The following is a 25,852-nucleotide window of genomic DNA, read 5'->3' as shown; positions in this document are numbered from 1 at the left end:
TGCCTCATGCCGCCTGAGCCCACTTCTCCTTCCTCTTCTTCCCTTTTCTCCCTGGGCCGCCCTTGCCCATCATCCTTCCATCTCCCAGCAGTCCTTAGCAGCATCAGAGCCATTTTCCAGCTCTGATTACACCGGTTGCCCTAGCTGCTGGGAGGTAAAAGAAGTGTGGCGTTCCAAAGGTCTGAATGGGCTGAAATGTAGCTGCTTTGGAGGGTGAAGAAGGTGGCATCTCGTTCCCACAGTAACACCAGTGGCAGGGGCTTCCTGCTTGCCCATCAGGGCTCCATGGTGACCATCTCAGAGCTGAACCTTACCTCTGTGCCCTCAACGTCCCTTCTGTTCCATTGTCTGTGGCAGGGGCTTGGCTGTGCCTTCCCAGTTTTCTTCCTTTGTGTACAGGGCTCTACACAGAAAATGCACTCAATAAAAGTTCACTGATAGCAGCAAACCCTGCTGGTTGAGCTTCTTACATCCAGGATTCATGTAGGGACAGCCCCTCTGAACAAAGTCACTGTTACAGGAACTGGGCTGATTCTCTACCCCAGGGGTCCTGGTTCCCTCCCTTCTCTCCTCCCCAAGGTCCCCTACCCAGGCAGGGAACCTTTTTAGGGGCAGGGCTTGGCAAAGTCCTTCCTGTTGGGCTCATGCCAGTGAGTGCTTGTGGGAAAGCTGTTATTCAGCAGCTTGTCTGGGCCAGGCATTGCAGGGACTCAATCAGAGGAAACATGGAATGCACCAGAAACCTTTCCATTTTCCCAGGAGGAAATTGACTCCTGGAGAGGGAGAACATGGTCCAGGGTCATTCAGCAAGACCGGGATAGTGTTAGGTCTAGAGTGGGTTCTCCTGTGTTCTAGCCGAGGGCTCTTGCCTGTCTCATATAGACTGACTGAGGTAAAGGCTCCTACTCAGCTCTGGAGGCTGGATGGGAGGCCACATGGAGGGGCTTTGAACCTCTTTCCCCCATGTCCAGAGCCCCATGAAGCTAAACTCAGACAGAGAAGATTGCTGGTAGGGCAGTGGGACTTGCGCTGAGTGAATGGGAGTGTTGCTGCTTGGGGCCTGACCACAGGGCAGATGTGCTGGGCTGCAGGAGGCCTTGGGAAGAGCTGTTGGCCCTTTCCCTGGGGCCAAAGAATAAATACACATCTCTTGGGGGGCAGGGACCCAGAAAATTCTCATTGGCTTTAGTGGCTAACTGGACCTTCCAAATCTATCAAGGCTTTTTCACCTATAAAGGTAAGAGAGTTTGTTAGTCATTAGATATAAAATAAACTTGACTATATGTGCTGTATGTCTGTGTCTATGCATGTGTATGTGAGAGAGAGAGAGAAAGACAGAGACGGAGACAAAGAGACAGAGACAGAAAGACAAGAGACAGTGGGAGGACAGGGAAGATGAGAGAGACTGGGACAGGGATGCAAGGAAGGAGGGAAGGAAAGACAGAGACTGGAGCTGTCAGTCTGCTTTGCCCCTGCCCCACCCTTCTCTGGTTCTCAATGGCCCCCATACAATGAGGGGATTCTTCTACTCTTAACTCTCAGGGGCCTCCTATCAGCCCTGTGGGATATCATGCATGTGGCCACTGGGGCTTGGGCCCTGCTCAAAGTGGAGACAAGAACACTTAATGAAGAAACAGTTGGGAGCTTCCCTCTCTGGTCCCAGAGTAGAGAGGGTAATGGAGTGCCAGAGGAAAGCCCTCTGTGGAATGGGGAGAGAGCAGCATCCAGACACAAGTGCTTCTAGTTGGGAAAGCCAAGAGGCCTGGGGACAACCTGGAGCCTTCCTGCCCCTCCAAATGGGCCCTGGTGCCTAGGAATCATCTGAGGACTAAGAGGAGGGCTGGGAACTTCCTTTCAGGCCACCCTTCCCCTCCTCACAGCCTCAGGGCAGACCAGGGCCCAAGGTGCAGGGACTTATTAAGGGCAACAGCCACAAGCCCAAAGTCCCCACTGCCTTTGAGGGCATGGAAGGAGGCCAGCCAAACATTGTGGAGAGGCTTGAATTTAAGGATGCCAGGGGGCCTGCCCTTGAGCGGCTCTCTGAAAGCTGCCCCTGTCTTCTGTTCAGGCTGGCTGTGCCAGAAGGCTCAGAAGAAGAGAAGGGTGTTGTGGGCTGGGCAAGGCCTACCCTTTGGGACATGGGTGTGCGTGTGTGTGTGAGCAGACACGGACATGTTTTCAGAAGTCTGGCTGAAAATATGTTGTGAAACAAAGGTTCACCGTTGGGAGCAATTTAGCTGAGATGCAAACAAACAGTGTGTCAGCCCCCTGGAGAAATGCCTCCTGAGCTAGGTGAGCTAAGGTGGAGCACTTGCCTAGACCCTCCATACCGTACCCTGTGGTATGACTCCTTGGCTGTTGCTAGCCCTGCCTGTCTGCTCCATCTACAGAGGCTTCCAGAAGGGCACTGGAGCTCGAGCTGCCCCATGCTGGCCTCCATGATGACCCGGGAGACAGACAGCAGGCTCCTCTGCAGAGTTCTGTGAGGGGCCCTATTGTAGGGGCTGGTACCTCCAAGCACTCCAACATTAGCCCAACCCATCTCCCAAGAAGCCTTGAACTTCCCCATGGACTGGTGGGGGAGGGGAGGAACTCATTCATACTTGGGTGTGGGGGAGGGGGTTCTTCTGCAGTGTGTTGTTCATTGCTCATCTGTGAAACTTCCTATGGGCTGCCCAGGCTTGGCATTAGAGGGGTATATAGTTGGTTCCTGTGCTGGATCAGGAGCTGCTAAAGGGAAGGGACTAACTTCCATTGCCTTCTGCATCTCTGACACCTAGCAGAAATAAAGGGCTGGTAGGATGGCCTCTGACCAGGGTCCCTGGAGAGCAATTCTGGTCTCCTGAATTGAGGGCTAGACTTGCCTTGGTCATACAAGTCTGGTCTTTAGGGCATGGCCACTGTAGAAAAGCTTTTGGCATAAAAGTAAGTCAATTCTGACCACTACTTTCTCTGGTGCACCTACTATGTGCCAGCACATTGTATGGGAAAAATAATTACACAAGTCCTGCTTGATGATATCCTCCTGAAAAAGGCAAACATTACAAGTGTAGCTAACAAAGTCCCTTGTCCCACAATGTTAAGCCCCGCTATAGAACTGACTCCCACTGTCAGCTTGGTGTGTCCTTGCAAACTCTCACCGTCACATATGTGACACAGCCAGTAGTGACCTCCTGGTGTTGCATGGATATGTGTACCTCTTTGTGTCTTGGGCTTTGTGCATGGGATCTCATGTAAGCCACCCCACACAACCCACTGAGAGATGGGCCAGTTTCCCAACTCTGTGTGCAGGTGGGAAAGGCAGTAAGCCTCTGGTCATGCCTGCCCCACTGGACTGGCCCCTAAACCCCTGCCAGCCCTGGCAGATGCAGATGCCAAAACTCAATATTTTGATTCTTCTGTCTCAGGTTGGCTACCCAGCAGCTGGGGAAGCCAGGCAGAAGAAAGTGGGCATGTGGAGAGAGAGATGTGAGGTACACGGAGGGGGCTTTGTTGTACCCAAAGTCTTGAAAAGGAGCTAATGTTTTGCCACCCAAGAGTTCTTGCCCTCTTTCACTTCCCCAGCTATGGCCCCTCTTAGAGGCCAAGTCCAGGGAGCCCTGGAGAAGAAGGAATGGCTTCCTTTCCAACCTTGTTCCACCCCAGGAACCTCTTTTCTCTCCCAGGTTTCTCCCTGGCTTGTCATCTGGCAGGTAGGCTGGCTAGTACTGTGACCAAGGTGAAAGGCGGGTGCATGGGGACAGTGAGCTGGCAGCTTTGAGTCCCCAGACACAAAGCCCTGAGTGATGCATGCTCCATGTAAGGGAGGGCTCCTCAGGGAGCTTGGGAGGAGCTGGCTTCTGGGTCTGGGCAGACAAGAAGCTTCCATATCCAGGCAGTCCAGCATCCAGCCCTTACCTCCTTACAGCCTGAGGTGTACAGGGACCATAGTGAGAGGGTCACGCATCCAGCCAGCAGGTCTGGCAGCTTCTCCAGTGGGCAGGTGCCACCCTGGGCCAGGGTCTTGAGCTTGCTGCAGCAGTGGGCATGAGCTCCTCTGGGCTGCTGACAGCCTCCCCTGCTGGTGTCAGGCAAGGTGAGGCAGCTGTCTGACTGAGAGGCTGCCAGCCGTGTGGAGGTTCAGGGACCCCACTGGCCTCGGAACAAGAACACCAGGAGGTCGCTGCTGGCTCAGGCACTGATGAGCCCCCAAGGGCTTGTCTCTGATTGGAGGCTTCACAGACATGTCAACGGATGCTGACTGTGGCCAGGGGACACCCTGTCTCTGAAGCCATCTGATTGGTAAGGAAAGGGGCTGGCATTGGGTTGAGGCAGCCACGGATCAAGGGCTGTCACCTTCTTGTAGCCAGGGCTGATGTCCTCCATGGGGTAGGAGCTGGACCCCATGAAATTGTGCAGGTCCTAGAGCCTGTCTTGACATGGGCTTTAATGTGATAGGTTTTTCCCAGCTGAGAAAAAGTGGCTGTGTGGAGAACCACTGTCTCTTGTAAAAGCAGCTGAATGAAATCCTAGCTCTAGGAGTATGAAGACACTGAGTACCATGCTAGGCTTGACTCCAAGGCAGCTGAGTCTTCTTCTCTTCTAGGACAGTGTCTGAAGCCTTGGAGTATAGGGGCTGAGAGGCTGAAGGGCTGCTTGGCCAGGCAGGCTTTGGTGGGAGGGAAGAAGGCTATGGACCTTACCACCTGCCCCTGCCTCCACTGCCTGCTTGGCCCAGGGCATTTTTGGGCATCCAAGCCTCAAAGCATGGGGGGTATGCCACCTGGAGCTCCATGGTTCTCTGCATATGAGAAGTAATGGAGGTAGGGGCAGGGGTTGTGTAATGCTTCTTCCAGAAACCCTACTGGGTTGCAGTCTTTGCTTTCAGTCCTTCAAATGCACCCTGGCTTCTTCAGAAGAGACTTGAGGGAGAGTGTCCACTGCAGGTCTCTCAGGCTTTGGGAGCCAGCCCCTCTGACATTTGGGCAAAAACATCTGCATTGAAGTTTTGGATCTTCTGGCTGAGGGAAGATTCCAGAGCCACGCCTGGGGCAGGGACAGGTTCTCCATTTTGGTTCTTCAGCTGAGCTTGACCCCAGACCAGGAAGTGTCAGCTCCATCCATGTTGGCCTGTGGCCATAAGAGGCAGCTGATGTTGGGGTGGCCTGGTCTCTAGATTTCCTTCCAGTGTCCTGGCCCTGCTGTTGGCAGAGCATGAGCAGAGTCCTTAACACTATTTGTTAGGTGAGGCCTCCAGGGTGGTGGCTCAACTCAAAGCATATGTGCCTAGTCCAAGTACTCAGTGTCAACTTCCTCTAGGGAAGGCAGCCAGGAGTATACCTGGTTGGCCTTTAGGTGCCATGGTTGCCTCAGAACTACCAGAATCAGACCTAGCCACACCCCACCAGACTCCAACATGAGATGGCCCCACAAGAGATGAGGCTGCCAAGATGGGTCTGGTGAGATCCAGAAGGGATTTGAATGCCCAAATGCAGAGTTTGGAATTTGTCGTGTACATTATTCCCCCATCCATTCAATAAGTACCCAACACTGTCCTTAGTTTTGGGACTTAGCAGGGTCACTGCAACTTCACCTCCACAAAAGCCTGCAGTGTTTGGTGAAGTTCTGACCTAACTCTCCTCTTGGTACTCATACCAAAGTCCTTGGCTCTGTTCACTTGCCAGGCTGGCCCTGTGGCTGAGTGTGCTTTTGGAGTGAGATTGCCTAGGTGTGAATCTGTGCAGTGGGGATAATAATAGCATCAGACTCATCAGATTGTTGGGAGGATTAAATGCATTAACTTAGGTCAAGTATTTAGCACATGGTAGTTGCTCAATGAATGAGAAACTGTCCCTGCATCCCCAGGTTCTAGCTTCTTTTTGGCTCTCCTTGTCACTGTTTGCTTGCCTGTCCACCTCCCTGCTTTCCTACTTGCTTGCCCCTACTGCCCTGCCACTCATGATGTGCATGATTCACCCCTTGGTACCATTCTCTGCCTACAGCCTAGGACTTCCTCTGTTGTAATGGCTGGAATTGAATATCTGGGGCACTAGCTTCTGGCTGAGACTTGGAGCTTGCCTGTCTAGGCTATCAGTCATGGAAGAGTTCCCTTCCCAATCATAGCAGAAAAAAATCTGGCTGGTATTAACTTGAATCTGAGGCCAGGATGGCCTGGACTATTAAACAAGTTGGGGTACCCAGTCACCTGGAAGGATTTACTGGAGTGTCTCCCTACTAGCAGTTCCCTTTTCTAAGCTCTGCCTTCTGAGGTTCCTCAGAACTGCACCAAGGTCTAACCTTTATGTGTCCTCCCTCTGCCTCCATCCCTTCTTTCCTTCCATCAGTATGTGTGGAGTGCTTTCCAGGAACCAGCTGCAAGGCTGTGTGGGGAGAGACTGTATAACAAAGCAGATCCTGATGCCTGCCCTCAGGCAGTGCACAATGTAGTGCAGGGGGGTGTTCGCAAAAAAGGTGGCATAGTCTGGACTCAGGCTTCACTGTAGGACTTTGGGAACTTGACAGGAAGCTGTGCACAGGGAGACTGAGCCTGGACATGCTCTTCAGGGAGAAGCTTAAGTGCCAAGCCACCCTGAAGGCCACAAGCCGAACGCTTGGTCTCAGTCAGTCACAAATGTCTGTCTAAGGGCTGATGGTGGTGGTAAATTCAGTGTGATTTGGGACAAGGTGAACTGCACCTGTCCAAGGGCAGCCAGAGAGTAATGTCCAGTTGGAAGCTGGAAGGAAACCCTGGGGCTCAGCAGAATGATTTTCCTTATTACCATCACTTGCTTACCTTTATTATTGGACATTTGATTTCATCCTTACTTTTGTGACAGTACATAATGTGTCTTATTTCTCTGGCTACTTTTAAGGTTTTCCCATTATCAATGGATTTGGGGAATTTGATTATAATGTGCCTTGGTATAGTTTTCTTCATGTTTCTTATGCTTAGAAAGAAGCATTGAGCAGAATTCTTGTACCTGTGGGCTTATAGTTTTTGTCCAACTTGGTAAACTTTTGGCTATTTTTTTTCAAATATTTTTTTCTCTCTCCCCCTCCTTTAGGAACCTCGCCAACACCTATATTAAGCCACTTGAAGTTGTCCCATAGCTCAATGATGCTTTGCTCTTTCTTTTTCTGATTCTCTTTTCTCTTTGTTGTATTAACTGTTTTAATACCCTTGTCTGGTAATTCTACATTTGTACCAGTTCTAGGTTTGTTTTAATTAACAGATCATTTCCTCTTCATTATGGAGACATTATTTATATGCTTGGTAATTCTTGAGTGGATGCCACACATTGTGAATTTTACCTTGTTGGATGCTGGATACTTTTTTTATTATTTGAAAAAATATTTTTGGGTCTTGCTCTGGGATTAAGTTAACTTATTTGGAAAGAGTTTGATCCTTTTGAGGCTTGTTTTTCAGACTTTTTCAGTGGGACCAGAATAGTGTTCAGTCTAGGAACAAATTACTCCACACCACAGTAGCAGGACCCTTCTGGATGCACTACTGGATAACCCATGAATTACTAAGTTTTCCAGTTTAGTTGGTGGCATCAAACACTATTCCAAGTCCTATGTTAGGGTTGGGAACTGTAACCTCTAATTTTTTGGAATTGTTCTTTCCCCAGCCATGGATAACTTCCTTCCTCATAGGTGTGTGTTGGTAAATGCCAGCAGAAAACTTGAAAGGGACTCTGCATATATCCAGAATTCTCTCTCTGTGCAGTTTTCTCTTCCCCAGTATTCTGTTCTGTAAACTCCAGCTGCTTTGGTATCCTTGGATTCTCTTGTCTGTCTTCTCAATCCAGGGAATCTATCAGGCTCCACCTGGGATTCCTCTCTCTTTCTGTGTCATGGCCTGGCACCTCTCACAAAAGTAACCTGGGCTAATTGTAGGGATCACCTCATTTGTTTCCTGGCTCTTAGGAATCACTGCCATCATTGCCTAATGTCTTGAAAACCGTTGTTTCATGTATTTTGTCTAACTTTGGTTGTTTCTTTCTGGAGGGTATATCCAGTCCTTGATACTCCATCTTGTCCAGAAGCAGAAGTATCATATATACCTTTAAAATGACCTAACTGATAATAGTGAAAGTCTAAGCTAAGTAATGGATGTGGAAAGAGAGGGAGTAACTGACTGGAGAAAGTGCAGGTATAGTTCATTGACTATTCATTCAAAGCTTACTTATTGAGCATGTGCCATATGTCATGTTTTTAAGGTAGAGTCCTTGTGACTTGCATAGACAGAGTGTGTGGGCATGAAAGAAAGACCAAAGTCAAGGATGACTCTGAAGTTTTTGACTTGAATAATTGGGAGAACAACATTGCATTTATTGAGATGTAGAGGAGTGTGGGAGGATAAGGTTTGGAGAGAAAGATCAAGATCTCAGTTTTGGACCTATTCAGTCTTCAACATCCAAGTGGTAATGTCAGGGAGGCAAATTGGAGTTCTGGTGAGAGGTTGGGCTGGTGTTATAAATTTACAAGTCATCAGCATGCGGATGTGTTTAAAGCCACAAGACTGGATGAGGAGATGATGGAGAGAGAAAAGATAAGGAATCCATCCAAAGACTGAGTTCAGGAAACTCCAAACTTCAGAATTAAGAAAGAGGAAGAGGCTTTTTAGGGGACACTAGAAAGTGGCCAGTGAGGGAGGAGAACAAGGAGAGTGGAACCCATTATTTCAAGAATGAGAGAGTAGATAATCTGTGTCAAATGCTGCTGAGAAACAGAATAGGCATGAATCAAGAAGTGACTCTGAGGATGAATTGTGTTCCTGTCGTCTTTTTTATTCTGAGAGCAACACTGAGGTCAGAGAATTGCCAGACTCATCTGTTTGACCTCAGCACTTAGCACAGACCTGATGCACAACAGGTGCTCTGGGAATATGCATGGGCTAGATGAGTGAATAAAAGAGTGCAAGGCAACAGTGAATATTTGAATGAGCCACAAACTGGAAGTTAGTAGTTTGGCTTCTTATCTTGGCTGTATGACTAACTCGTCCCTCCTGTCCCTGGTCTTAGCATCTCTGAAAGAATTGTCCTCAGAATGCTTTCTTTCTTTCTTCTTCTTTTTTTTTTTAAGATTTTATTTATTTGACAGAGACGGCCAGCAAGAGAGGGAACACAAGCAGGGGGAGTGGGAGAGGAAGAAGCAGGCTCATAGCAGAGGAGCCTGATGTGGGGCTCGATCCCATAACGCCGGGATCACGCCCTGAGCCGAAGGCAGACGTGTAACGACTGTGCCACCCAGGCGCCCCTCAGAATACTTTCAACTAGGGTCCAAAAGACTCCCTGGACCAGGGCTGTTTTTTCTATAAAAGTCTTGGGTTTGTTCTTCAACTTGTGGATGAGGAGGAAAGAGGCTCAGAAGTATATCATGATTAATGTCAGGCTTTTTACAGAATCATTGTCACCTTACTCTGTTTGAAAGCCTCCCGCTTTCTGTCTAGGATCTAGCCCATTTCTCTTCTCTTTGCCAATTACATGGTCTGCTGTCTTCTTTGTCCAGCCTACTCCTGCCCTCACAGTTGCACAGCTATTGCAAACCTTCTGGCTTCCTCCAAAGTCTGTGTCTACTGATGCCTGATGCCTCTGAAGATGAAACTTCCTGTCACCCATTATATCCATCTTTCATGAGCTCCAGCCTTAACTGGAGTTGGTCAAATACACAGATACTTTCATTATCTGTTGAATCCCACCTCAGAAGCTTTATACCGCTTTATTATCTCATTTCAGTAAAAGAATAACACGAGCAACACAGAGAGCCTCTTGCAATCCCACCTTCTCCAGTTTCTACTCTATCTCTCTCAGTCAAGCTTCTGGAAAGAGACATATTCATACCTTTTTTTCCTCACCTACTACTACTCATTATGAAACCCTGCAAAACATGTTGTCTTTTACCATCACTCCTTGCAGCTGTTTTTTTTTTTAAATAGAAAGTTGAAGTATAGTTGATACACAATGTTACATTAGTTTCAGGTATACAGCATAGTGATCCAGCTTCTCTATATGTTATGCTGTGCTCACTACAAGTGTAGCTACCATCCGTCACCATACAACACCGTTGTAATACCATTGAATGTATTCCCCACACTGTACCTTTTTCATCCTTGTTACTTATTAACTCTGTAACTGAAGGTCTGTATCTCCCACCCCCTTTCACCCATTTTTCCCATCTCCCCACCAACGAACAAACAACCAGCAGAATCAAATCTGTAAATACAGAGAACAAACTAATGGCTGCTAGAGGGGAGAAGGTAGGAGGCTGCTTTTGATAAGGTCACCAGTTTTACCCACTCTTTTGGCTCCTTGGGCCACATGTTACCTTTGCAGGTCTTGAGAATGTTACCCTCAGCCTCCTTCTCTGCTCTCGTCTCCTCTGAGAGCTTTAACTCCCAGCAAACCCTAATGGTGTCCATGTCTCCCCTCCATTCCACAGCCTGGTGAGGATTGGGGCAGTCAGAGTCTGCTGCAGCATGTCTGGAGAGCAACGGTCAAGGTTTGAGACCAGGCCAGAGCCTTGGGAATAGAGGACAGTAGATGGACTGATCTTTGACACTTTTGGGGGACAATTCACTGAAGACAGAGGATGTCTAGATATGATGATTGAAGGAAATAAGGAATAAGGGTTGACATCCAAGTTTCTGATTTGGATTACTGGGTAGAAGGCAGCCCCCCTTTATGAGATGGGTAACTTGGAGAAGCCAATTTGTAGGTAAAGATGTCAAGTTTAATTTTAGTTATGTTGCATTTGAGGTGCCTCAAAGGAGATGTCTACTAGGCAGCTGGAGATATGGGTGGGCAGCTTGGGAGAGATGCCTGGGTTGGGAGCTTAATTTGGGACTTAGGACTTAATTAGCCTTAGGACTAGATGAAGTTTCTTGGAGAGCGCGCAGATGAGAACCCCTGGCCTAGTTGCCTGCAGTGCCAGGAGATAGCTGCCTGCCTTTGTTCCCTGGCAAGCAGCATGAGGGGGTGCTTCTGATGAACAGGAATGTGTGTGGCAGGGCAGCTGTTGGGCAACCAGACTGAAGGAAGGGCCTGTTCCTATCAGAAAAGGAGCAGGAATAATGGGAGAGGAATCTGTCTTGGTGCTAGAACCTTAGAGAGGCCATAAATGTTGTCATATGCCCCCAGAGCTATCCCTTTTTGTGGGCTGAGTGCCACTGCTCTTAGGGATGATTAATAAGGAAGGAAGAGGTCTAAGTGGTGGTGGGCAGGGCCTGCGCTGGATCTCTATCAGTGAGAGGCTGCTCCAAGTCCTCTGTCTTGTATTTGCAGCCTCCCTGGGTTGGCTTGACCTCCTCTGCTCACACTCTACTCTGGGTCCAGCCTCCTCACACCAGTGTCTCTTCCATCCCTGCAAAGGACTTGCCCTTTACTGCCCCACCTCTACCCCTGCTATTCATTCACTGAACAGTGCTCCACTGAGGCCAACTCTGATCAGTGTGAGTGGTACCAGCTTTGTTTCCATTGCCTGGAACTTTCTGTCTCCATGGTCTGCTGCCTCTAGGGTCTAAGCAGGGACTCGGAGATGCTGGGTCTTATCCCTCAGGTGCCCTCATTAGCATCCCAGTACCGTAGTCCCACAGAGAGCACCAAGCGAGCAGCTCTGAGGCTGCTTGTTATTACCACTCACCACAGAGCCTGGTGTGCCTGCCATCGCCATGGTGACAGCTTTGGAAGCTGGAACGGGTAGATGGAGGAGGATGAGGTGATGCGGAGTGGGGCAGGGTTTCAACAATAGGGGCCATAGGCAACCTGGGGGGTGTGCTGACCATTTCTGATCAAATCTGCTCTGAATCTCTCTTTCTCCAGCCTCCCTGACCCCATGGCAAGAAACATGGCAGAATGAATGTAATCTCCTCTCTCTCTTCAGGATTTTTCCCTCTCAGGCTGCTCCTTCCTAGTGTATTTTGTGGACACCTCCTCCTCTACTCATGTGTTAAACTTTGGGGTTCTCCAGAGCTGGCTCTGACCTGGTCCCTTAGTCTGTATTTTCTTTCTGTGTAATCCCACCCACTTGCTCTCCAGTGCTCCCCACACCCCATCCTTTTGTGAGTCCCGTCCTTTCTCCCTCCTGAATAGTTCTCCACACTGCCCACTTGTCTCAGTCTCCTTTGTCACCATCTTCTTCAGTCTTCTCCCTACCACCTTGCTTCCAATCTTGCTCCCCATATAATCCAGTCTCTACATAGCAGCCAGAAGATCTTTCTAGAATATAATGCTGTTCCAGCCATGTTCTCGCTCAGCTCTTCCGAGGCTCCCTATAGCCCAAAGGAGAGAGTCCTGACTGGTACCACTGCCTATGGAACCCATGGGAGCTCTCCCTCCTCTCCTCCTCACTGCCTGTCCCAACCATGAGCTCCTCTTTGTTCCTTAGCTTGCACAACATTACTTGGGAGTACTAGGGAGAATGTGACTAGAGCTGAAAGGAAGATGCCCAAGAGACAGTACTGCTGGTTGAAAAAGTCAATGAGAGATGAACTTTCATCTGAGGAGCATGAGCTCTGAGGTGGTCTCAGGTCAGGAGAACCAGAGAGCAGGGGGGAGTGGTAGCGTGGCAGCTGCCTTGGGCCAAGGAGATACATCTCCACCTATGGGACAGGAGTTTGGGGGCAGTGGCTGGTTTGGAGGTGCTCAGCAGCCTAAGCATGTGCCGGGCATCTGAAAAGCCAGGGCACCAGAAGATGTCTTAGACAGTTTTTTAAAGATTGATTTATTTATTTATTTATTTATTTATTTATTTATTTATTTATTTGAGAGAGAGAGCACACAAGTGGGAGGGGCAGGGAGAGGGAGAGAGAATCTCAAGCAGACTCCACGCTGAGCATGGAGCCCAACTCTGGGCTCAATCTCAAGACCCCAAGGTCACAACCAGAGCCCAAACTAAGAGTTGGATGCTCAACTAACTGACTGTGCCGCCGAGGTGCACTGTCTTAGACAGGTGTTTTGTTTTTGTGTTTTTAAATACACTTTATTTTGTTTTAGCTTTGATAGTTCATATGTCAGGAAATTCACTGGGGTGAAAGAAAAATAAGCACATTTTGTAATTTAGTGTTGTTTGCCTTTTAAATTACCTGGCAGAGTGGAGACAACACCTTCATCTTCTTGGTGTTTAGAGCCTGATACTTAGGCCTGGTACTTCCTCTGCCTTATATGGTACCCAAGATCCTCTGTGACCTTCCTCTTGGCCATCTCCCTGGCAGGTGAAGATACTGGTTGTACATGGAGGATGACAGAAAAATCCAATGGTGTGAAGAGTTCCCCAGCCAATAACCACAACCACCACGCACCTCCTGCCATCAAGGCCAATGGCAAAGATGACCACAGGAGCAGCAGCAGGTGAGTCTGTTGAGACTGGATCATTTCAGAGGTGGCCTGGAGGCTTCTATTTTCTCCCAGCTCTGCCTCATTATCACAGAGCAAACCATCTTTTGGCTTAAGGATACCCTCTAAAAAGGGACTATGGGATTTCTAGGCACCTCCCAGGAGAGAAAAGTGCTGATAGGAGACAAGGTATGCCCAGAGAAACCCTGGTCAGCTCTGCTCCTTCCTTTACAGGCCACAGTCCGCAGTCGATGATGACACCTCCTCAGAACTGCAGAGGCTGGCGGAGATGGATGCCCCCCAGCGGGGGAGGGGTGGCTTCCGCAGGTGGGTTCCACCACTGCCTTCCTGCTACCTGTTTCTGCACATGGGGCCTGTCAGAGTGGCTACCATAACTCACCTTCTCTCAGTCCCACTGAGCCTTTCTGCTAAGACCCCTGGGAAGCATTTTTCTCCTGAGGAGGGTCCTGTGAGCAAGCTGGGAGTGGTCAGTGGAGTATTGCCTTCAGAGTTGCGTGTCTCAGCATTGGGAGGGGGGAAGGAATCCTTCCCAGCAAAGGGGTCTAGGTAGAGGGTTTTGAGGTCTACAGCCCAGAGTCATAGGCTCCACAGGGAAATCAGTAAGCCTGGACCAATCTTCCTCCTGGACTGTCCTCCATTAGCACAACCTTTATGTTGCCCTGGAGACCACTATTTGTTCTCCACAATCAACTGAGATAGCGCCTCTGACGGGAAGTCTTCCCAGAGCAATCCCTTGTCCCTCAGGCTACATTCAGAGTCATACCTGAACTCCAGCGCCTTGCCCTTGGTGCTGGCCCCCATCCCAACACTTAGCCTGGGAGACATCATAGACTGGCTTGTTTCCAAGGTCCCTTCTCCATCTCCCTAACCAGATAGTGAGCCCTTGGGTCCACATCCTTTCTGAACAGCATGATTCTCCTCTCTGTCTCATGTTGATTCTCATCTCTAGGATTGTCCGCCTGGTGGGGATCATCAGAGACTGGGCCAACAAGAATTTCCGTGAGGAGGAACCTCGACCTGACTCATTCCTGGAGCGTTTCCGTGGGCCTGAGCTCCAGACCGTGACAACACAGCAAGGGGATGGCAAAGGCGACAAGGACGGCGAGGGCAAGGGCACCAAGTATAGCTGTCCAGCTTGTAGGATTAGCAGGACTCTCAAGCATGCAATTGTAGGGTTTGGTGGGGTTTCTTATGCCACTGCCAGAGGAAGACTGGGGTCTATACCAAGCCCTGACATGGCAGGGAAAGGGGTTGGCAGGGGAGACCTGCTATGGTTTTAACTCTAGCACATTTCCATTGTCCCTGTTCACAGCCTTTCCAACATCCAGGGGCCAATTGCCATGGGAACACCTGGTGGCTTTTTTCCCCCTAGCTGCCTCTTGCCAGATGTCCTCTTGCTGATCAAGAAGCAAACAGCAAGGGCACCTGGATGTGTGCCAGCCCCATCTTGGTTCTAGCAGTCAGTAAATACAGAGGAGGATACAATTAGGGAGTGCTGCTGAGAGTATGCCCACACCAGCACCAATGTCAGTACAGAGGTGGGCCTTTGAGGAGGCCATACTGGGGGCTGGCTTGCTGGGGAAGGCCTGGAAACAACTGTGGGGAGGGTGGAGAAGGTGGCACTGGAAGGTCTGTTCTTTGAGGAATGAGTTGGCGACTGGGGATGTCTGGCCAAGCCGACATTCCCCACTTCTAGCCAGTGGAGGAAAAGAGCTTTTGCCAAGATAGGATATAGCATATGGGAAAATGATTTGAGAGCTGGAGGCCAGGGACCAAACAGGGAGGGTGGGGTGGGCAGGAAGCACGTGGCACTCACTTTCTTGGAGTTCCTCTCTCTTCCCAGGAAGGATATGGGAACAAGCCCTGAGCCCTTATTACCATCCTGTGGAAGTTCCTTCTCAGGCCCTGAGGCCCACCCCAATGAAAATACTGCCCCTTGCCATCCCCTGCTCTCTGGGCAAGGGGCTTCCACAAGGCATGGAAACCAATGGGTCTATGTGGGGTTAAAATAGGAAGAGGGGTGACCCTTGCCCATCTTAGCTCTACTCCAATGCCCAGTACCAATTTGTGGCTCCCTGAAAATGGGGCCCTGAGCCAACCCAGTCCTTACCCCTTACATCCTCTTAAGCATCACTTTTTAAAGGACCCCTGGCCTCTGGGAACTGAGGTGCTGCCACACTGAGGACCTAGTCCCCAAGTCTGGCTTCTGCCTGTCTCCTCAGGAAGAAATTTGAACTATTTGTCTTGGATCCAGCTGGGGACTGGTACTATCGCTGGCTATTTGTCATTGCTATGCCTGTCCTCTACAACTGGTGCCTGCTGGTGGCCAGGTGAGCAGGGAGGGTTCTGGGAGGGGGTGGCCAAATCATCCCGGTCAACAGGCCTTGGGGTTGAGAGTACACCAGTCCCAGCTGTGGATACAGAGCTCACCCAACCCAGCCTTCTTTCTGAATTCCCTGCTTGCCAATGACACCTGCCTCTGCCCTATTAACCCCCAATGCCCCCTATTTCCCAACTTAATATATTGCCACAACTTCAAGTCTATCCTTCCCTGGTATCTGTTCCTACTTCTCCATCTACACCAATACTGTCCTGGGTAAAGCCACCCTCCTCTCTCCCTGGGACAACTACAATAGCCTTGCACCCATTTCTTGTAGGCATTCTTTCCCCCTCCAATTCATCCTTCACACTTGAAACTAGTGTGGTTGGTAGAAAATGGGATCTGATTATGTCAGTTCCTCCTCACAAACCCTTCAATTGCACCCCCCCCCCCATTGCTCACAGGATGAAGTTGAAGCCCTCAGAGTAGGCTTCAATGCCCTCTGGACCTGGCCTTCTCTCTAGTTCCACCTTCTGGACATACCCCAACCCCAGCACTCACTACTCTTGGACCATAACATGCTGTTTCCTCAAGAGAAAATTCCCTTTCCCCATTTTTAGCTTATGGAGATTCTTCTTACAGTTTCAGTTCCAAAGCCACTTTCTACAGGTAGCTTTCCTTGACATCATTTCCCACCCCACCCCATCCCCCACTTCAGTTATTCATTCAGCAAGGGTTTGACTGAGCATCCACTGGATGCCAGGCTCTGTGCTAAGTGCTGGGGATAATATGGTGAACAAGACACTCATGGTCTCTGCTCTCTTGGAACTCTCAGGCTAGTGGGAGACACTGGCAATAAACAAGAACAAAACAAATGCCCAAGGGACTTGAGGCAGGAAGCTACTAGAGAAAGGGCAGTCAGTGTAAACCTCTCTGAGAAGGTGACACCTTAGGTGAGACCTGGATGGTGAGAGGGAATCAGTTATTTAGATGCCTGAGGCTGGTGAAAGGAACATTCTGGGAAGGAGGAACAAATGCTAAGACCTTGTCCTAGGATGGACTACTGTGGCTGGAGGACTTCAAGTGAACATCAGGCAGGCACGGGACTGTTCTGTAGGCTTTGTGGACCAGTGGAGAGGGCTTGGATTTTATTTGAAATGTGACCAAGTAGTCAGAATTAACTGTTCTTCCCTTTGACTAGTACATTCACTGGGTCATCGTCTAGGGTTCTATCTCCTATTTGGTTCCTTCTTTAGGTCCTTACCCATTCAGTCACCAAGTCTTGCCAATTCCTCCTAAAACTCCTGCAGCCTCCAACCTCTCTTCATTCCCACTGCCTCTCGACTAAGTCCAGCTACTATTTTCTCTCACCTGGATTGGCCAGTGGTCTATGTTGGGTTCTCAAGAGGTATATGTTGCAGAGATGAACATGGAGGCTATTCAGCTGTGTCTTATAGTTCATACTCCCAATGACTAATTTTTCATTCAACTCACACCTGTCAAATCCTGGTGCTCTGGGCTAGAGCATAGGGCATGCAGTAATGACTAAGAGGTGGCCTCTGCCTTCTTGGTACTCATAGTCCAGTGGATGAGAGACAAATAATGGTCAGTGTGGATGTCTATTTAAGTCTGTCTATGTATTAATAAGGATTGGAGTAGAAGTTGCTTGTCAATAAGTTTCTTCATGACATTAAACTGACTGCAATTGGTCAGTGTCCCTGGTAGCCATCCCAAGCCCTGTGCTCAGTGGGCACTCAGTTTGAGGCCTCCAGAGGGCATTGGCTGACTTTGAGGGTGAAATCTCATCCTGTCTTCCTGCAGAGCCTGCTTCAGTGACCTACAGAAAGGCTACTACTTAGTGTGGCTGGTGCTGGACTACTTCTCAGATGTAGTGTATATCACAGACCTCTTCATCCGACTGCGCACAGGTAAGTGAGCAACTGGGATGCATACGCAGGAGCATGACCCATAGGTCCAAAGTCCTGAGTCCACAGTTTAAGAAGCCCTCTTGACACAGTGTTAGACTCAACTGCCTAGATGGGACTTGTGTTGGTGTCCCCTCCTCTTTGAACCTCACAGTCCCCATGTGCTTAGTGAGGTTCAGACTGGGGGGTCATCTTTTAGGGTTCTTCAGGCCAGCTCTTCTATGTGAGTTTCCTATACCTCTACTTGGGAAGGAGGGCTGAATGTGCAATTTCTTAGCTCTTAGCCTATTGTGGGGGACAGGCCTGAGGGCAGAGCTGATGTACTGGTTTGCATCTCTACTAGGTTTTCTGGAGCAGGGGTTGCTGGTCAAAGATCCTAAGAAGTTGCGGGACAACTATATCCACACCCTGCAGTTCAAGCTGGATGTGGCTTCTATCATTCCCACGGACTTGATCTATTTTGCTGTGGGCATCCACAGCCCTGAGCTGCGCTTTAACCGCCTACTACACTTCGCCCGCATGTTTGAATTCTTCGACCGTACTGAGACACGCACCAGCTACCCCAACATCTTCCGAATCAGCAACCTGGTCCTCTACATCTTGGTCATCATTCACTGGAATGCCTGCATTTACTATGCCATCTCCAAGTCCATTGGCTTTGGGGTTGACACCTGGGTTTATCCCAACATCACTGATCCTGAGTATGGCTACCTGGCTAGGGAATACATCTACTGCCTTTACTGGTCTACCCTGACACTCACCACCATTGGGGAGACGCCACCCCCTGTAAAGGATGAAGAGTACTTATTTGTCATCTTTGACTTCCTGATTGGTGTCCTCATCTTTGCCACCATTGTGGGAAATGTGGGCTCCATGATCTCCAACATGAATGCCACCCGGGCTGAATTCCAGGCCAAGATTGATGCTGTCAAACATTACATGCAGTTCCGAAAGGTCAGCAAGGAGATGGAAGCCAAGGTCATTAAATGGTTTGACTACCTGTGGACCAATAAGAAGAGTGTGGATGAGCGGGAAGTTCTCAAGAACTTGCCAGCCAAGCTGAGGGCTGAGATAGCCATCAATGTACATCTGTCCACACTCAAAAAAGTGCGCATCTTCCAGGATTGTGAGGCTGGCCTGCTGGTGGAGCTGGTATTGAAGCTCCGTCCTCAGGTCTTCAGCCCTGGAGATTACATTTGCCGCAAGGGGGATATTGGCAAGGAAATGTACATAATCAAGGAAGGCAAATTGGCAGTAGTGGCTGATGATGGTGTTACTCAATATGCCCTGCTCTCGGCTGGGAGTTGCTTTGGAGAGATCAGTATCCTTAACATTAAGGGCAGCAAAATGGGCAATAGACGCACAGCCAATATCCGTAGCCTTGGTTACTCAGATCTGTTTTGCTTGTCCAAGGATGATCTTATGGAAGCTGTGACTGAGTACCCCGATGCCAAGAAGGTCTTGGAGGAGAGGGGCCGGGAGATCCTGATGAAGGAGGGGCTGCTGGATGAGAATGAGGTGGCAGCCAGCATGGAAGTAGATGTGCAGGAGAAGCTAGAGCAGCTGGAGACCAATATGGAGACCCTGTACACTCGCTTCGGCCGCCTGCTGGCTGAGTACACAGGAGCCCAGCAGAAACTCAAGCAGCGCATTACAGTTCTGGAAACCAAGATGAAGCAGAACAATGAGGATGATTACCTGTCAGACGGGATGAACAGCCCTGAGCCAGCTGCTGCTGATGAGCCGTAAGGGCTTGGGCTCAACTGCCTTCCCAGCCTTGGCCTTGACCCCAGGAACTAGAAGAGCTGTGCAGGTGTCCGTATTTGTATGCATTACCCTCTTGAATTCTCCTTGGAGCTTTTCTGTCCTAGGTTTTTGGCTCAATCATCTAGAAGTCCTCCTCCAAGTCCAGCTAATAACCAAGCTTATGCACAGTGCAGACCATATTGGCTCAGCTTTCAGGAGCTTCAGCCTGTCCAAATACAAGGAAAGAAGAGATGAGCAGCTGAATTATCTTCAAGGGGCCTTTCTTGCGGCTGAGAGCCTGGACAATGATCTGCTCTGAAGAAGCCCATCTGCAGGACACTGTGCACCCTACTGCAGTTCTGCCTTCTCTCCAAGCTCTTTTACACATAGCTGCTTCCCACTTGGCTCTGGTCCTTGCTTTTCTAATATGTGTTCTGAATATCCCTATTTCCCTGCACATGTATGCAGTTCAAGAAATGACTGCAGACAGTTAGCATAGGTACTGTGTCTGTCTCCCAAGGCATGAAAGGAGGTTGGCAGGTAAAAGCGTGCTCACTCAGGGCTGCCTCTCTATCAGGCACTCCAGGTTCTGCTCTGTTCATCCATCTGACTGTTGCTAGCCGGGAGTGAGGTCTCTGTAGTCTTCTCTAGACCAGAGAGATGATTATTTTCTTGGTTCCTGGTCCATTCCAGAGCAGGGAGTGATGAACAAGGAAATGCCACCTGGAGAAGGAGGCGGGTGGGAGCTCTGGTCATCACCCTTCTATACAGAGCATTACTGAAGAAGCCCGGAGGCTGGCAGTGGGTGGGAGACTCTTCAAGTTCACATCTTCAGTAGAGGCACCTACAAGTTAATAAATTCATTCGAACTAGTTGTGGTTATTGCTCAATTCTGCTATTCACATTCTTTCCCTTTCTCCCCTCTTTTCCCCTCTTATCCAGGACTCACTCTGACTGGAACACTCTCTGCTGTCTTCTGCTGCCTGCCTAAGCCCCACTGGTCCTTCAAGACTCAGATCAGGCACCACCTTCTTGGAGAAGGCTCCCAGTTAGGCAGTCAATCACCCCCTCTCTAGACTCCTGCAGCACTTGAGAGTCCATGTCCTGGCTCTTATCACGCTGTATGGTTGGTTTTGACAGAACTGGTTTCCCCTCCAGACTGTGGGCTCTTTGAGGAAAGGTGTAGGACACTTTCTCCCTCACTGCTTTGTCTGCAGCCTTGGCAACATGCCTGGCCCAGAGGAGGCTTTCAGAAAATGCTTATTTACTGAGTGAACACACTGAACGCCTATGTTTCCATTTGCCAATAGCCAGGTCTTGACAGAAACACTGGCTGCATCTGGGGATTTACAGAGGATCTTCTGGAGGAGCAGATACTTGAGTGGGTACCACCAGATGATTAGGAACCCAAAGGACAAGTGTTAATTAGTGGGCAAGTGTGCAGACTCAGATGCTTTTGTGCATACCACTTATCTCTATCTATCTACCTACATACCTACCTACCTACCTACCTACCTACCTACCATCTATCTGCCTGTTTATCATCTATCTCTCTATGTCTCTATTTATCATAATACAATACACATCAAATTTACCATATTAACTATTTTAAGTGTACAGTTTTGTAGTGTTAGGTACATTCACATTGTTGTGAAACAAATTTCCAGAATTTTTCATCTTCCCAAACTGAAACTCTGTCCCCATTAAACAACAACTCCCCATTTTCCCTCCCTGCTAGCACTTGGCAACCACCATTCTAATTTCTGTTTCTATGACTTGACTACTTTAGATACCTCATATAAGTGGAATTATACACTATTTATCCTTTTGTGATAGGCTTATTTCACTTAGCATAATGCCCTTAAAGTTCATCTATGTTGTATCATGTGTCAGAATTTCCTTCCTTTTTCAGACTGACTAATACTCCATTGTGTGGATAGACCACATTTTGTTTATCCATTCGTCCATTGATGGACACTTGGGTTGTTTCCATCTTCTGGCTACTGTGAATCATGCTGCTATGCACATGAATACACAAATACCTGCTCAAGTTCTTGCTTTTACTTCTTTTGAGAAGATACCCAGAAGTGGAATTGCTACACCATACAGTAATTTTATTTTTTAATTTTTTGAGGGCCCATCATACTGTCTCCCATAGCAACTGCACCATTTTACATTCCACTAACAGTGCACTAGGATTCTAACTTCTTTACACCCTCACCAACGCTTATTTCCTGTTTTTTTGTTTGTTTGTTTGCTTTACAGTAGCCATCCTAATGAGTGTGGGTATCTCATTGTAGTCTTGATATTCATTTCCCTGGTAAACAGTGATTTAGAGCATCTCTTCATATGCTTGTTGGCCATTTTTATATCTTCTTGGAAAAATGTCTGTTTAGTCCTTTGCAAAATTTTTAATCATGTTGTTTGGTTTTTTTCATATTGAGTTGTAGAAGTTCTTTATATATTCTGGGTATTAGCCCATATCAGATATATGATGTGTAATTCCTCCCCCCTTTCCATAAGTTGCTTTTTCACTGTCCATTGTGTCCTTTGACACACAGAAGTTTTTAATTTTTTTTAAAGATTTTATTTATTTATTTGACAGAGAGAGAGAGACAGCCAGCGAGAGAGGAAACACAAGCAGGGGGAGTGGGAGAGGAAGAAGCAGGCTCATAGTGGAAGAGCCTGATGTGGGGCTCGATCCCATAACGCCAGGATCACGCCCTGAGCCGAAGGCAGACGCTTAACTGCTGTGCCACCCAGGCGCCCCCAGAAGTTTTTAATTTTGATGTAGTCCAATTTGCCTGGATGTAGGTGTCGCCACTGATCTTCATTGGAATTCGTTCTTCTAGCCAGACTTCTTTTACGTTAGATGTAATTTCTTGGCCTCTTTCATAACTTACAGTAACAAAGCCTAACCAGGGGCAGACTCACTTGGAGGGATCTGTAACATTACCCATGCTTAGACCTTATCCCTGAGAGTGGCAACAGTAGGAAGGCAGCACTCATGATGGAACAGCATTCTGTGTATGCTCTCCCTTTGAGTGCTGGGCTAGAAGAAAGGGCTCTAAGTCCCTTCACTTAATTAGAGGCTGAGCCACCAGGAGGAGGGGTCATTGGGGACCCAACCAGTTGCTTGCCCAGATGATCATAGCTAAGGCTACACTAAGGAGCTCAGTTTCACTATGTGCTGGAACCCAGAATAGATATTAGTTTGGTTGTCCTAGAGTGGCACTGGGCCCAGAAGAAGGGGGATGACTGCACTGAAAAATATTTCCTTGGTTTTAGCAAGAAATCTGCAGCCTTTTCCCATGGAACCTGGTTCACCCTTGGTCCAGCCCCCATGGGTGCCTGATTTCCAGCCCACATCAATCTAGCAGACATTGAATCTTGGACCTAGTTTTCCCCAGTGCAAAGTAAGTGACTCATCTGGATCATCTGGGGAGCCCACTGGATTGAGATGCAGGATTCAGGGCTCTGTTCCCACCCTCTCCCCAGACATCTTCCAGTCTAATGACCTTTTGCAGTGCCTTGAATGTCCACGTTCTTTAGGCTTCTGGAAATTTTCTCATGCTGTTCCCTTTGCCTGGATCACTGTTTTCTGCCTTTTCTTCCTCTGAGACTCAGTTTAGGGGCCTCTTCTCTGAGGCCTACCACAGCTTTCTATGTGAGACTCTCCTGAACACTGGACAGTTTGTTCCTTGAGAAAAAGATGAAAGCGTTACAGAAAGAATATCCATGAAGCTTGGGGTGTGTGAGTATGTGAATGTGTGTGTGAACACTTGTGTAGATGTGGTGTGGATGCCTGTGTGAGCACCTGGATGTCAGCCTAGGCAGATATTGTCTCTCTCTGTGTCCCCTCCCGGTCCCCTCCTTGGTTGCTTTCTATAAGAGCATGACTCTCTCCTGCCTGTTGCTGGCCACCACCCCCGCTTCTCTCCCATAACTGGCTGTAATATAAGAACTGAAGTGCATTTTCCATTATGTGTTGTATTTACTCAGCATAGTCTGATGTTCCCTGCTCTTAGTTTTAAAATACTTGAATTGGAATGTTCTTTATTTTCCTCTGAAAATACCCACCTGAGATAAATTGCCCTATTTGTATATGGCTATCAATGTGCTTTTCTTTGCATTGGTGACCTTCTATAGAAAACAAAAGCCCTTGCTCCTACCCACCACTCTCCCTCCCCTTTTGGTCTGACCCTTGGTGGCTTCATCTTGGCCGGCACACTGCTGCCCCCACTTCAGCCCAGCTTGAGTTCCAGCCTCAGCAGCACCTATTTGTCCCTTAATCTTGAGCCTAAAGCTAATTTGACCTCTTCCCCTTCCCTTGAAAGGAAGCCAAGATAGAGGGTCCCCACTTCTGGGTAGCTTGGAATTGAGCTCAGAACCCCCCAGTGCACAAAGTCAGAGAACCCAGCCACCAGAGGGCGCATGGATATAAGAAAAGGGTGGTGGGCTCTGCTCTGTGAAACCCCCTATCAAGCAGAGGGCTGAGTAGGGCTCAACCCAGGCAGTTAGCTGGCTGCCCTCAGGGCCTAGCTGAGCTGTAGGACCAGGTCTTCCTCTCTGAATGCCCTACTGCAATCCCTTCCAACGTCCTCAGAAGATCCTGGGTGTCAAAGCCAATGGATGAATTCAAGTCTGTGTATCCTAGGCACCCAGACTTTGCTGGGGGTTGAACGTGGAGTAAATGTCAGGGCTGAACTTCAAGGGGACCTGGAAAATATGTTTGTCATTATTAATTTTAATGTGTATTGAGAAAGAAATACTAGTAGTCTATGAAGCCCTTGATATTATGAATATTACTGCTTAGCATGGAGTTAAAGAAAAAGGTGAACTGACTTAAGGTTGATTTAAAGAAAATGATTATATGAATAATTGTTCCAAAGGGTCATGAAGGTAGTGACCAGATAATGGTGAATATCCAAATGCTTACCTGACACCACTGAGGCATTTCAAAATCAACACCATCATAACTCACCTTTTATTGCTTTTCTCCTAAACCAGCTCCCTCCCATCCTCCCCATGTCAGTAATGGCTTGTCCACCATTCCAGTTGCTCAGGCCAAAACGGTTGAAGTCATCCTGGACTTACCTCTCTCCTTCGTCCCGTATATCTAACCAACCAGCAAATACTCTGCTTAACTTTCAAAGTGAAGTCAGAATCCATGTACCTCTCCCACTTCCATTGGTCCCACCCTGATCCAAGCCACCATAAGCTCTTATAGATACCTGCAGTTGCCTTCAGACTAGTGTCCTTGTTTCTACCTTGTTTCCCTGAAATCCTTTCCACTTCCCTGCTTAAAACCTCCCAGTGCTTTCCCATTATTCCTATAATAGAATCCAAACTCATGACTGTGGCTTCCAGGTCCTGTCTGTTACAGGCCCAGGCCATGTCTCTGACCTTGCCTGCTCTTTCTCACCTCCTGCTTCTCTCTGCCCCAAGCCCTCCAGTCTTCTTTTAATTCCTCCCACACTCCCACCAAGCTTCTTCTTGTCTTGGTGGCCTTGCACTTACTTTCCCTTTGCCTTGATCCCTCTTCCTCTAGACCTTGCCATGACCGGTTCTTTGTCTTCAGGGCTCTGAAGTGGCCCTCACAGAGATCCACATCAAAAACAGCCCCTACCTCCTCTCTGTGGGATTCACAGTGCCTTCCCCATTGCTGAAGCTCCTTGGGTTTGGAAGTGTGGGTAGGGACTTGGTCCCTAGAGGGCCCCTACTAAAGGTAGAGCTCTACAAGCCGAACAGGGAGCTGGGGTAGGCTGGCATAGATGCCATCTGGTTCCAGGAGGAGGAACGGCTTACCATACCGACTATGGGTTCTGTTGCAGGTCACCTTCCCCCTGGCATGGACTGAGCTGCCAACTACTAAGTGATTTTGCTTGGAGAAAAGGTAGACATTTTCTTGAAAGGACAATCCAGCCCTGATTTAAGACTCGACACCAAGCCAGCTACAGATGGCACCATCCAGGAGGGTGATGAAGATGCATTTCCAGCTAAAAGGCTTGCTAAGCACGGGTCCAAAGGGGCTTAATGCTGTGGCTGGGACCGGGGCCATGCCTGTGTAGGATCAGATAGGGGTACTGGCCTGGGAGCCCAGGAATGTAAGGTAGGTTCTATTCCACTGCTATTTGCTAGAGACATGGAAATTTCTACCCTTGGAAACCTGGGGCATAGCACAGTGGGAGAGTTGGGGAAGATGGCATTAAATCCTTATTTCTAATCAAACCATTCTTTCTTGGCTCCCCTAGGTTTGGTGAAGCCCTGCTATTTTCCAGAACTTTTCATCTACTTGTACTTACAGGACTCAAACTGGTAAGTGCTCTAAGGAGATCTGGGCAAGCTGCTATTTTGCTCTTCATATACAGATTTGTCCCTGAGTACTTGGTATTTGCCTAGGGTCTTGAAGGATGCAGAGGAGCTGTTTTGGCAAGCAGGGTAGTGTGCCAGGTTCAACAATCCATTTGGGCAAGGATGCTGAAGACCAAGGCCGAGGGCCCCAGTCTGTGGCTGGAGTGGAGCAT

The 25,852-nt window shown here is 48.6% G+C and overlaps 1 protein-coding gene across 1 annotated transcript; it reads left to right on the top strand.

The window, feature by feature from the left end:
* The first annotated feature begins 13,218 nt into the window (after positions 1-13,218).
* Positions 13,219-19,328, top strand: CNGA2 (cyclic nucleotide gated channel subunit alpha 2). Its single transcript, XM_026487539.3, has 6 exons — positions 13,219-13,328; positions 13,548-13,640; positions 14,284-14,454; positions 15,557-15,664; positions 17,476-17,582; positions 17,923-19,328. The coding sequence occupies exons 1-6, from the start codon at positions 13,219-13,221 to the stop codon at positions 19,326-19,328; spliced, it is 1,995 nt and encodes a 664-aa protein (XP_026343324.1).
* The last annotated feature ends 6,524 nt before the right edge of the window (positions 19,329-25,852 follow it).

This window comes from Ursus arctos, chromosome X, assembly GCF_023065955.2.
Source record: "Ursus arctos isolate Adak ecotype North America chromosome X, UrsArc2.0, whole genome shotgun sequence".
Taxonomy (NCBI): Eukaryota; Metazoa; Chordata; class Mammalia; order Carnivora; family Ursidae; genus Ursus; species Ursus arctos.
The sequence above is the reverse complement of the archived record's forward strand: the minus strand, read 5'-3'. Positions and strand labels throughout refer to the sequence as shown.

What these genes read in the sequence shown, in the direction of transcription:
- CNGA2 (XM_026487539.3), top strand. Translation starts at nt 13,219, where the DNA reads ATGACAGAAAAATCCAATGGTGTGAAGAGTTCCCCAGCCAATAACCAC. An exon ending in GGCGAGGGCAAGGGCACCAA is followed by an intron (nt 14,455 to 15,556) that starts GTATAGCTGTCC and finishes CTGTCTCCTCAG; the next exon opens with GAAGAAATTTGAACTATTTG. An exon ending in TGGTGCCTGCTGGTGGCCAG is followed by an intron (nt 15,665 to 17,475) that starts GTGAGCAGGGAG and finishes GTCTTCCTGCAG; the next exon opens with AGCCTGCTTCAGTGACCTAC.